The sequence below is a fragment of the Oryctolagus cuniculus genome, chromosome 4 (genome assembly GCF_051225735.1).
Source record: "Oryctolagus cuniculus isolate XC-2025 breed Fujian yellow rabbit chromosome 4, ASM5122573v1, whole genome shotgun sequence".
Classification (NCBI taxonomy): domain Eukaryota; kingdom Metazoa; phylum Chordata; class Mammalia; order Lagomorpha; family Leporidae; genus Oryctolagus; species Oryctolagus cuniculus.
In genome coordinates, this window is record NC_142870.1 from 155,640,184 (window position 1) to 155,652,797 (window position 12,614).

The 12,614-nt window shown below is 44.2% G+C and overlaps 1 protein-coding gene across 2 annotated transcripts in view; it reads left to right on the top strand.

Annotated features, from left to right (window-relative positions):
* Window positions 1-12,614, top strand: part of KAT2B (lysine acetyltransferase 2B) — a 124,548-nt gene that overhangs the window by 57,233 nt on the left and 54,701 nt on the right. For both annotated transcript variants that reach the window (XR_016232845.1, XM_051858848.3), the window contains exons 5-6: window positions 54-235; window positions 10,199-10,390. Coding sequence is in view for 1 of the 2 variants with exons in the window: in XM_051858848.3 (XP_051714808.2) it covers window positions 54-235; window positions 10,199-10,390 (374 nt within the window). In the remaining variant the exon portion in view is untranslated. The remainder of the gene's footprint in view (window positions 1-53; window positions 236-10,198; window positions 10,391-12,614) is intronic.

Here is a 12,614-nt window from a genome sequence, read left to right on the forward strand (position 1 = left end):
GAATTAGTATAGTTGCATAGCTGCGTGACTAAATTGCTTTCCCTCCTTTTAAGGGCGTGAATAACTTTGTACAGTACAAATTTAGTCACCTGCCATCAAAAGAAAGGCAAACAATAGTCGAGTTGGCCAAAATGTTCCTAAACCGCATCAACTATTGGCATCTGGAGGCACCATCTCAACGAAGACTGCGCTCTCCCAATGACGATATTTCTGGGTACAAAGAGAACTACACAAGGTAATGAGACGGCAAGTCCTTCTCCTTAGACCCCGTAGAACATGCTTCTAACATAAAATCGCGACTTGTTTCTTCAGGAAGATTGCCTGGTTATAATGGTGACTGCATCAGTTGACAAAGAATGTCTATGTAATTTAACTGGCAAACCACTGCTCTTCATTCTTATCACAAAGTTTTAGGGGCTCGGGGATCCAAATCTCCTAGAGCTTTACTGTTTAATATGACAGTCATTAAACACGTGTGGCTGTTGAGCCTCTGAAATGAGACCAGAGTTGAGATTTCCGTGGTGGAACAGCAACAGTAGCAACGACAAAGAGTCTACAATAGCTCATGACTAGTTTTCAAAAATATTGCTTTGCTTATAGAAATGGTGGTGTTTTGGATATATTAGATTAAATAAAAGATACTAAAATCAATTTTACTTGTTTCTTTTTTCTTTTTCATTGTGGCCACCACACAGTTTAAAATTTTGATGTACGAGTACTTCAAAAAGTTCATTTAAAAAATCAGTTCGTTTTGGTGCAGTTTTTTTTTTTAAATCCATGCAGATTGTTTTCATAATATAGCTTATTTTTTAAAGATTTATTTATTTATTTGAAAAGCAGAGTTACAGAGAGGCATAGGCAGAGAGAGAGAGAGAGAGAGAGGTCTTTCATCCACTGATGCATTCCCCATATGGCCACAGTGGCCGGAGCTGTGCCAATCTAAAGTCAGGAGACTGGAGCTTCCTCCGGGTCTCCCACATGGGTCAGGGGCCCAAGCACTTGGGGCCTTCGTCCATTGCTTTCTTAGGCCATAGCTGAGAGCTGGATTGGAAGTGGAGCAGCCAGGACTTGAACCGGCACCCATATAGGATGCCTGCACTGCAGGCAGCGGCTTTACCTGCTCCACCACAGTTCCGGCCCCCATAATATATATTTTCCATGAAGAATCCTTGTATGTGGCTTGCACTGCAGGGAGATTGGAGAAAGAGAGCGAGAGTGAGCTCTCATCTGCTGGTTCATTCGCTAAATGCTTGCAGTTTCTGGGGCTGGGCCAGGCAAGGCTGGGCTAGTATAAAGCTGGGAGCTGGGAAATCAATCTAGGTCTCACGTGTCAGTGGCAGAGATCCAAGTACTTGAGCCATCACCTGCTGCCTCCTCGGGTTCCATAAATTAAAGCTGGAATTAGGAGTGGAGCCAGGACTTGAATCCAGTCATTTCAATGCGGGACACTGACCTCTCAGCCAGCATCTTAATTGGTAGGCCAGTGCTTGCCTCTGTATGTCTACTGAACATCATTGACTAGATAACTGAATTGTAACTCTGCAATCAAGATATAGAGCCATAGCTTAAAAAAAAAAAATCATTGACGATCATCATTATAATAATAGAGCGAAAAGAATCTTTTTAAAGAAGGAAACATGGCCTTAGTCCCAACACCATGCCAAAATGATAGCATTATTAAAATATCTTCTCATTTTCCCCTTTAAAGAAATATTTTACATTACTTATAGTAGAAGATATAGAATTTTATATCCTTGTTGTTCTCTCACTTAACATCATAAGAAAAATCTCACAGTGTATTTTATGATCCATTGAGTTGATGATCCTAACTACCCTAACCATTTTCCTATTGGTAGATTTCCAAATTCTGCAAATATTTTTGGGTTGAACGTATATTTTTTTCTAAAGTTGGAATTTATGTTTGCTGCTGATAAACTGCAGAAAAGCAGAATTAATTTTCCAGATCTTAGGTATGGAATATACAGAATATAATGACCTACATTTACTTTAATTTACTTCAGAAAGTGACTAGTTACCTTATTTTTTTCTTTTCCCCACTTCTATTTTTGAGGCCTATCAAGCTTACTTCTGGGCATGTTCTGGAACGTGTGTGTGTGTGTGTATTTTTACTTCCCTGGCTTTTGGTATTCTGTCAAGACCACGTGTGCTCCGGTTACTTTCTGGAATAACAAATAATGTGGAGGAATGGGTATAATTTAAAACTAGTTTTTCTCTATGTCACTGACCTAATTTATGAATATCTTCTTTCCCTCCCTTTCTACCTTTAAAAAACATACAGTTTGAGTTTTAGTTTCCTGTTAATAATTGATATTATAGGAATTATTAAATTATGTCTTCATTTTTACATCTTTTATTTCAGAGTTTTATATTAACAGTAGTTCACTGTTTTTGTAAGTCCTATTTATAATAAAAGTTGAAATAACAAATCTCTCAAAAATATGTGTTTTAACCCTATCTGTGAATGACTGACAAAGCTGAGTATTTGTCAAAGCTAAGCCCCTGAATATATTTACTACTCTTAACAGAGAAAATAATTGTCTCATCAGGAAAAAGGGAGAATTAAATGTGGATTGGCTTCGAAGTCATTACTGTCTTTAAGCAATAGAATAGAAATACGAGACAGCATTGGGGAATTACCAAGAAGTGGGTATGCTACAAATACTTACCGAGCAGTAAAAATAGAAATTGGGCTTTGAACAGGCACTGGGTTTGGACAGTGGCTCCATCTCTCCCTTGCTCTGAGCTTTTGTCACTTTTCCTCTCTGATGTTCGGTGTCTTCCTCTGTCAGCCCAAGAGGGCTGTGAGTGCTGCCTGGGAGCTCGTGCGTGGTGTCTGGCACACAGGCCAGGTGCTGGAGGGGGCTCCCGGACTTCCCTCCCACACGTGTTGCTCTCTAAAGCTCAGTTACTGTCAATGTGTGGCTGTTAAGCTGGAGCATTCGCTGTACAGCTGAATGAGCGTGTGATGATCCGAGTATCACTTTAGAAGCTAGGATAATAGGGAACAGAAAGACAGCGTAGCAAAGCATCCCAACAGCTGAAGGAGGAAGAGTGGAGTCAGACAGTGGTGATGGGAAGCCCGCTGAGAGAGACTGAAATGTATATGCCCTCAGGAGTTCTGAAACCTGCCAGTTTCCAGGTGGAATGGAGACCGCGAGCGCTGTGAATAATAGATAAGGACAGGACAGCCACCTCCCCTGCTGCCCCGTGTCACGCCAGGTTGATGAAGAAAGGGAAGTAGAGAGGAACAAGCTGTGAAGATGAGGAGAATCAGTAATCGTTTTAGATTGAAACCTCACTTCCCTGACACACGTGGGAATTTAAAAAACCATACAGCATCACAATGTGTCCCACTGAAGCTGACTCTCAAAAATGGGTGGTAATGCAGGCTGCAGACGCCAGCAGGCTGCATTTGGGTGTGCGAGAGAACCTCAGAACCGTGAGTGCTCGTTCTCCAACAGCTGGAGCACTTAGGGGAAGGAGGCGGGGAGCCTCTGCAGCACATCGGTGTGACAGTGGGGGTGACGTGGGATTCTTGCTGGAGAAGCCTGGACTCAGAAAGTGACTGTTAATTACAGAGCTAACCTGTGACGCCTTTTCCAACAAAACGTTAAAAACATGAACAGGCATTTACCCCAGCAGTTAAAACACCTACATCCCACTTTGGAATAATTGGGTTTGATTCCTGGCTCTGACTCCTGACTTCAGCTTCCTGCTAATGCAAACCCTGGGAGGCGGCAGCGGTGGCTCAGGTAACATGGGAAACCTGGATTGTGTTTCCAACTCAGTTTTGGGCTCTGCTCAGCTCTGGTCTTCGTGGGCATTTGGGGAGTAAACCAGCCGGTGGGAGCTCTCTCTGTCTTCTCTTTCTCTACCTCTGTCTTTCAAATGAATAGAAAACAACTTAAAAAGCAAACTGAACAGCAGAAATGCCCACTTACCTTCTCTGTTCTGAATAAAAGAAAAAGATAAATGTTCTTTTTAAAGTATGTGTTAACCAACACTTTATATACTGTCAGCAATTACTGTGATTTTACAAAAAAAAAAAAAAGCTAGTCAAATATTTGGAAGTCCTCTGAATTTTTTTGATGGTATGCTGACATATTTCCAAGAAGAGATAACCTGCAAAGAAAGCGTCAGGGAAATCTGACTTCTTAATCTACATGTGACCAACAGGATTTGCTAAAGGAATGTGACAAAAAGCTAGTGTTAGATTTTGAATTGTGCAGAGCTTCAGAAAGTTAAAGATTACTCACTGCTGCAGTGAGAGTTTTTCATAAGAATACAAAACAAGTTAAATATAATTGACCCAATTTTTGGAAACAGCTTTATGTAGTAGCAGGTAAAGCTGCTGCCTGCAGTGCTGCATCCCATATGGGCGTCGATTTGAGCCCCAGCTGCTCCACTTCCGATCCAGCTCTCTGCTGTGGCTTGGGAAAGCAGTAGAAGATGACCCAAGTTCTTGGACCCCTGCACCACGTGGGAGACCCAGAAGAAGCTTCTGGTTCCTGCCTTTGGATTGGCACAGGTCCAGCTGTTGTGGCCATCTGGGGAGTAAACCAGTGGATAGAAGACCTCCCCTTCCTTCTCTCTCTCTCTCTCTCTCTCTCTCTTGCTCTCTCGCTCTCTCTCTGCCTCTCTGTAACTATGACTTTCAAATAAATAAATAAATATTAAAAAAAAAAGAGATATAGCCCCTTATTCCCTGCACTGAGAATCCATAATGAGGCATGTAGAAGTCTAGGACAGTATCTGTTAGGAAGCATGGTAAAATCGTGGGTTTGAAGATAGCAGACAGTGCTTCTACTCTGGACTCTAATGCAGGAGACGTAGCTTCTATTTTGGGATCCCGTATCTCTTATGCAAAATGCGTGGGATTCAAATTTCAGAATTTTTCAGATTTTTATAATATATGCTTAGATTTTTTTTTTGGTTGAGTATCCCTAATCATAAAATAAAAAATCCCAAATGCACCAAAACCTTAGAGTTTTTTGAGCATTATGATTGTGCTCAAAGTTTTGGGTTTCAGCTTTTCCAATTAGGGATGCTTAACCTATACTTAGCCAGTCTTTAGTTCTGACGAGCTAGGAGAGGTCAGTTAATCCGCAAAACCACAGGATTTTCACTCCAGCAAGCAAATAGAACAACAAGGTCTGCATTCAGATTTTCCAAGTCTAATTCATATTTTAAGGGAACCAAGAGGGTTGCTAATCACCATGATGATGTAAAAAAAAAAAAATCCAAGAGCTTTATTTGGACAATCAGTAAATAGCCTAAAAATGCCAGCTCTATTCAGCATACAAATATGAAAGATCCATCATTTCACTTTCTAGGAGACATGCAATCATGAAATCAGAGTGTGTGGAGAGATATGGATGTCCATTTCTTCCTTTCTGTCTTATTACGTGCAGTGACTGTGTCGGTTGAGCAAACTGTCACCAACCTGCTTTCCCCCACTCCACAATGTACACACATTGACTTGGGCCTCCTTGTTTTATCTAATGCACACTTTACAGATTGTAACATAAGATTAATCTTGGAAGTCAAACCCCAAAATCGCAATTGATGTCTTAAAATAACTCTAAGAGAAAATGAATGGGAACCTATTATTTGACAAATTTTACTAGCTAATAATAATCTATGCTGTCTACCCTGAGAATAATGAATGACCTGTTAAGGACTTTGGGTAACATTTTATAATTTTGTGGTAATTTTTATAACCTATCATCTCATAGCAGAAGTAACATCAGTCTTAGAAGCCTCAGACATCTGTGGACTTCTTCAGAGTCTACATCTCTTTAGACTCTAAATTAGCACTGTCCAACTGATATATAATGTGAACCATGAGAATGTATTTTACTTTTTTTAAAATAAGTATTCCAAATCCTGTGTTTATTTTACACTTAACAACATCTAAATTTGATTTAGTTTTATTATTTTTTAAAGATTTATTTACTTATTTGAAAGGCAGAGTTACAGGGAGGCAGAGGCAGAGGCAGAGGCAGAGAGAGAGGCGGGGTGGGGGTGGGGTCTTCCATCTGCTGGTTCACTCCCCAAATGGCTGCAATGGCCAGAGCTGGGATGATCCGAAGCCAGGAGCCAGGAGCTTCTTCTGGGTCTCCCATGTGGGTGCAGGGACCCAAGGACTTGGACCATCTTCTATTGCTTTCCCAGGCCATAGCACAGAGCTGGATCAGAAGTGGAGTAGCCGGGACTTGAACTGGTGCCCATATAGGATGCTGGCACTGTAGGTGGTGACTTTACTTGTTGCGCCGGCCCCTATTTTATTTTCTTAAGAGACGGAGAGATAGGGAGAAAGAGAGCTCTTATTTGCTGGTTCACACCCCAAATGCCTAAAATGGATAGGACTGTGCTGACCTGATGTGGGGCACACTAATCCAGGTTTCTCAGGTGGGTGACAGGGACCCAACTACTTAGGTGAACACCTGCTGCGTCTCAGGGTACACATCAACAGGAAGCTGGAATTGGAAGTGGAGCTGGAAATTAAGCCTAGGCACTCCAATGAGGGATGCAGGCATCCCAACTAGAATCTTAACCGCTAGGCTAAATGCTGGCCTAGTTGCTAAATTTCATACAGCTAAAGCTAAATAGGGGCCATTGCTGCGGTACAGCAGGTTAAGCCCTGGCCTGTGGTACCACACTCCCAATTAGGCGCCAGTTTGAGTCTTGGCTGCTCCACTTCCAATCCAGCTCCCTGCCAATGTGCCTGGGAAAGCAAAGGAAGATGGCCCAAGTCCTGGGGACCCTGCACCCAAGTGGGAGACTTGGATGAAGCTCCTCTCTCCTAGCTTCAGCCTGGCCTAGCTCTGGTTGTGGCCGTTTGGGGAACAAACTAAGATGGAAGAGTTCTCTGTTTCTCCTCTCTCTGTAACTCTTTCTTTAAAATAAATAAGTTAATCTTATCTTATTAATAAATCTTATCCTATTCTATTTTAAAAAGTCAACTAAATGGAGTCCTACCAAGATAAAGTTACGTTTAATGGAAAATTACTTTTATGGCTTCTATTTAAAAATTAAATTTGAATTTATTAAACAGGATTAAAAATTAAGCTCAGTTATAGTAGCAACATTTCAGATATTCAGTAGAGCCTTGTGGCTAGGTGGCTGTTACACCAGCATGAATGCAGAGGATTTCCACCCTCAGTGGACGCTTTATTGAATGGCACTGACATAATCCTTAAATCTTCCAATGCAGAATCTGGACACATTTAGTCAGAGTCTTAGTCTTACAGATAGCTTTGAGGTGTCGCTCCCCCTCTTCGTGGAGGAACGACACAGAGTCCTGCCTAGGCTTCATATCCGAGTCACGGCACCATTATGTCGCTCCCCCTCTTCGTGGAGGAACGACACAGGACCCTGCGCTGTTCTTTCGTCTGCTCGGCCTTCCCCGGGTTTTCTGCTGGTTCTTCCCGGGTTGGCTACTATCCCTTCCACCTCCGTGGAAGGGCAGTTCCCCCTGGCCACATTCCCCACTTCCGCAGGGGAGCGGCACACCGCCGGCCGGCTTTCTCGGGGGCTGCACGGGTTCCCTTAGATGTTCCCCATAGATGTTCCTGGTGCATGCCGTCTCTCTCCTCCTTTATAGTCCTCCTCCGCCAATCCTAACTCGGCTGCCCACACGCCGAGTACGCTGCTCTCCTCCAATCAGTAGCAAGTCCTACAGTTTATTAGTTGAACTGGAGGCAGCTGTGCGGAAGCTGTTTACTTCTCTCCCAGCGCCATATTGTGGGAGAGCAGATGCATAGAATAAGTCTTAATTCCAGTAACTTAGTCCAGTCCGGGCTGCTCCCCACAGGAGAGCAGATGCATAGAATAAGTCTTAATTCCAGTAACAGTCTAGTCCGGTTTGCTCCCCACATGAGGTAGCCTAAGTCTTATGAAATTGAACTTCTGGTTATTAAGGTTTGTGACTGATTGATTATCGTTTCATAATTAGTTACTTGAAAGCTGGCCTTCCTTCATCTACAAATAGTATAAATTTCATAGAGTGGGCACATCCAGAAATGATTATCTTTGAAGGTGTGAATTTCTCTGTGAAATACTTAGTGAATTACAAAATAAATGTACTTCTTAGGCTTTTCATTGTTTCTGTCTTGACAGGACCCAACATAACACTTAAGATGCTCTTTTAAGTATCATGGTTGGAAAATTTGACATTTGGGTGTAAATTATTAAGAGACAAAACTGAAAGAAGAAATAGAAATTGTAGCAAGGCTTTAAGGTTAATTTTCAACCCCGACAGATGAATTAATGGTGATGAAAGTTTTCTCCCCCCAAAGGAGAAGCACCACAGCAACCACAGCCACCTCTCTCACCAGTGCATCCCAGGGGAAATATTATGTAGTGCAGAAAGAGACACAATACAAATCCATAGGCATGAGGAAATGGAGATTATTCTAGGCTTCATAAAAGGATTCGAGTTCGGCCGTGCTATGGCTCACTAGGCTAATCCTCCGCCCGTGCGCTGGCACCCCAGGTTCTAGTCCCGGTTGGGGCACTGGTTCTGTCCCGGTTGCTCCTCTTCCAGTCCAGCTCTCTGCTGTGGCCCGCGAAGGCAGTGGAGGATGGCCCAAGTGCTTGGGCCCTGCACCTGCATAGGAGACCAGGAGGAAGCACCTGGCTCCTGGCTTCAGATCGTCACAGCACGCCGGCCGTAGCGGCCATTTGGGGGGTGAACCAATGGAAGGAAGACTTTTCTCTCAGTCTGTCTCTCTCACTGTCTAATCTGCCTGTCAAAAAAAAAAAAAAAAAAAGGCTTCAAGTTCATCGAGAGTGTCCTGTAACAGTTCGAACACATTCGAGAGTCCCCCTCAAATCCTGTACCCCCGCTTTAAAAGGGACCAGAGTGCACATGGGGGTAGCAGTTTTAAGTTTTGGAAAATTGTCCTGTGTTACAAGATTTGGACCCTGGCGCCTCCCTCTGTGGATGCCACTGTTTAATCCATGTTGCTGGGTCATGGGATTTGTACATTGCCTCTCTGGGAGAACAGAAAGAAAGAGTGTTTTTTTTTGTTTTGTTTTGTTTTTTTTAAAGATTTATTTGAAAGTCAGAATTACACAGAGAAAGGAGAGGCAGAGAGAGAGAGAGAGAGGTCTTCCATCCGCTGGTTCACTCCCCAGTTGACCGCAACGGTTGGAACTATGCCCATCCTCTTCTGGGTCTCCCACGTGGGTGCAGGGGCCCAAGGATTTGGGTCATCTTCTACTGCTATCCCAGGCCATAGCAGAGAGCTGAATCGGAAGAGGAGCAGCTGGGACTAGAACCGCGCCCATATGGGATGCCGTCACTTCAGGCCATGGCGTTAAGCCGCTGAGCCACAGCACCGGCCCTGAGGGTTGTTTTTGACTTTTCCTCCTATAGCTGCTTTTGTCTGAGTGAGCTTTCTCGATTGGATGACCTGTAGAGCCAGGGTCCCCTAGAACTGTGGCCAGATATGGGGAATCCCCTGCTCCCTCTGATCTGGGCCCTTCTTCTGCCTTGTGCGATGCTCAAGTGTGTTTCTGACTTTGAGACTGAGTCACTGAGAAGTGTACCTTGGCGACACACTTCCTGTGTTTTGACTGAGTTTTGAACAGTGAAGATCTTTATCTTCCCACCAAAGCTTTGGTGGTATGTAAGTGCCGTGTAGGCATTTTAAAGAAGCCTTAACATTTTCTCAGGTGGTAGAATCCTGATTTGTTCACAAAAGGGACTAATTCAGTGTCTCCTTTATTTTTTTCTTTTATCTAAATTACTGTTTGTGCGCCATAAACGTGAATGACATTATGCACTTTACAGACGATAACCTCATTTAGTGCTCACAGGAATCCAGTGAAGTAATTATTGTTGTTCCCATCTTACAGATAAGGAAGTGGAGACTGAGTAACATAATTGTATTTCCAAAGTTACGCAGCCACGTGGTGGCAGAGCAGGGATTTGATCACAGGGCTGTTTGGCTCTGGAACTGTGCGTGAAGCTGAAGAATGGGGTGGTTTCACAGAATTCCGTCCAGGCGGTATTGCGGGGTCATGTACCGTGACTCCCAAGGTGCAGGAGCTGGTGGTGATGTTGCTTGTCACCGAAGGCCTCATTTCCCGTGTGGGTTCCTGGACTTGGATACTGCAGATGACCTGGGGTTTACAGGATGTTGATGGTGCTTATCTCCTCTTGTGGCAGGTGGCTGTGTTACTGCAATGTGCCACAGTTCTGTGACAGTCTACCTCGGTATGAAACCACCCAGGTGTTCGGGAGAACGTTGCTTCGCTCAGTCTTCACCGTTATGAGGAGACAACTCCTGGAACAAGCAAGACAGGAAAAAGACAAACTGCCTCTCGAGAAACGAACTCTGATCCTCACTCATTTCCCAAAGTAAGGGCGAGCTCTTGCTGGTCTTTGGCCCAGGACCTGTGGTTTTTCTAATTATGTGCCAAAATATGCATAAACAACAAAATTGGGAGTGATAGGAGAAACTTTCCACAAAGGAGGCAGAAAGGCCCCTCAGTTCCCCCTGTGAGTCTTCTTGGGTGTTTTCCAGTCTTCATTAGGTTGGCTTGATGTTGTCCACAGCCATTGCTCACTTTGCCCTACCTCCTTCTACCTCTGCTAATGTCTCTGAGCCTCATAGAACGGGGCAGTGCTTTGTTTTGTGTATCAGGTACCAGGAAGTTAGAGGAGGAAGGAGAGAACATGTAGATACACTTTACCGCCTTTCAGAAGTGGTGCAAAGAACTCAAGAGGCTGTTTTTGTCCATTCCAGTTCTCCAACACTTCCTAAGTACCAGTGAACCTCTCTACCTCCCCAGTCTTTGGAATCCATGCTGAAAGAGCAGTGATGAACAGGACTAGAGGCTTCCTTCAGCCTGACCTTTGTAACTCTTAGTTTGTTGTATATTCTCGCTTCTTGGACTTCTGAGAGCTCCAAGACATAAATAATCATTTAACTCTTTTCCGATGAAAGAAATGTGTCAAAGCAATGGGAAGTTCCAGTACTGCGCCATTGGCCTTGGGAATGCATTTTCAGAGCTAAGAACCAAAACTTGATGCTGAAGGGCTGTCTGCTGCCTAGAAGGACTCCAGGTGCAGCTGATGGCTTGTCAACAGAGTGATGGTAGCAGGACACGAGTGAGACAGTTCATTTTGTGGTTGTCACGCCACCTCAATCAGCACTTCAGAGGGGGAGGTAGAAGGTTGAATTTGAGTAGGCTCTCTAGGTATGACATGGCTTTCCTTCCCCATGTCAGTGAGAAGTGCTGATACAGAGAATAGAAATTGAGAGAAAATTTATATTGTTTCATCAAGGACTGATGAAGTATTTTTTAGTTGAGAAACTAGATTTTTATTATTAAGATATACTTTAAGAGCCGGCGCCGTGGCTCAGTAGGCTAATCCTCCACCTTGCGGCGCCAGCACACCGGGTTCTAGTCCCGGTCGGGGTGCCGGATTCTGTCCCGGTTGCCCCTCTTCCAGGCCAGCTCTCTGCTATGGCCAGGGAGTGCAGTGGAGGATGGCCCAGGTGCTTGGGCCCTGCACCCCATGGGAGACCAGGAAAAGCACCTGGCTCCTGGCTCCTGGCTCCTGCCATCGGATCAGCGCGGTGCGCCGGCTGCAGCGGCGGCCATTGGAGGGTGAACCAATGGCAAAGGAAGACCTTTCTCTCTCTGTCTCTCTCTCTCACTGTCCACTCTGCCTGTCAAAAAAAAAAAAAAAAAAAAGATATACTTTAAGTTTTAAGCTTTTTATTCAGTGAGAAATGCATAGGAGAGTGAGGGCCCTATCTAAGAAAGAAAGGGAAATCTGGATTCATACTGAGTACCAGGAGCCAGCCACGTGGAGGAGCATGCAGGCCAGGAATCATGGGGCAGGTGGCTTGAAGGCCACTTGCCCCAAAGGCACGAAGGCGCCGGGACAGTAAGCAGGTGCAGGGACAGCAAGCAGGCCCAGGGCAAAAGGGAAAGAGGCCAAAAAAGAGGATGGGCCCATCGTGTTCCAGGCCTTTACTCCACTTCCAAAGGGGAATGGTTAATTAACCGTATTGGCTGGTGGGCACACAGGTGTGGCCAGGTAGGGGCATGAGGTCACACAGGAGGCATGGTGAAGGCATGGTCTTGCAGCTCACAAACCTGATCAGTTTTATCCTGTATGCCTGCCTACAACATTCCCCTTTTAGAGACTCCATTCTCTTAATCTTAAGGGATGTTGAAGGGTGTCAAATCATCATGTCTTCTATAGCTGCTTCCTGCTTATGAAGGGCGTAGTGCAGGCCCTGCGTGACCTGGGTCTGGAAATCTCTGTCTGTCTATAAGATATGCTTTTGCATTACCCACTCCTGCCTTACAAAAACTGGTTTTAATTCATAAGAAGTTAGGCCAAGACAACAACAGTAACAAAAATAGTTTTCTGATAGTGATTGAAAATCACTGGGCCGTTTAACCCAAATCCTAAAGTTTAGGTACAGGATAGCATGGATAAGTTGAATGAGCTTCAGCTGAACACCCATTTTTTGCCTACATATCCTAGCATCCTGATTGTCAAATTTTTCTTTAGAGAACCAGCTCACAAGACTGAGGCATGATGTGGACATTTTAATGTCCTC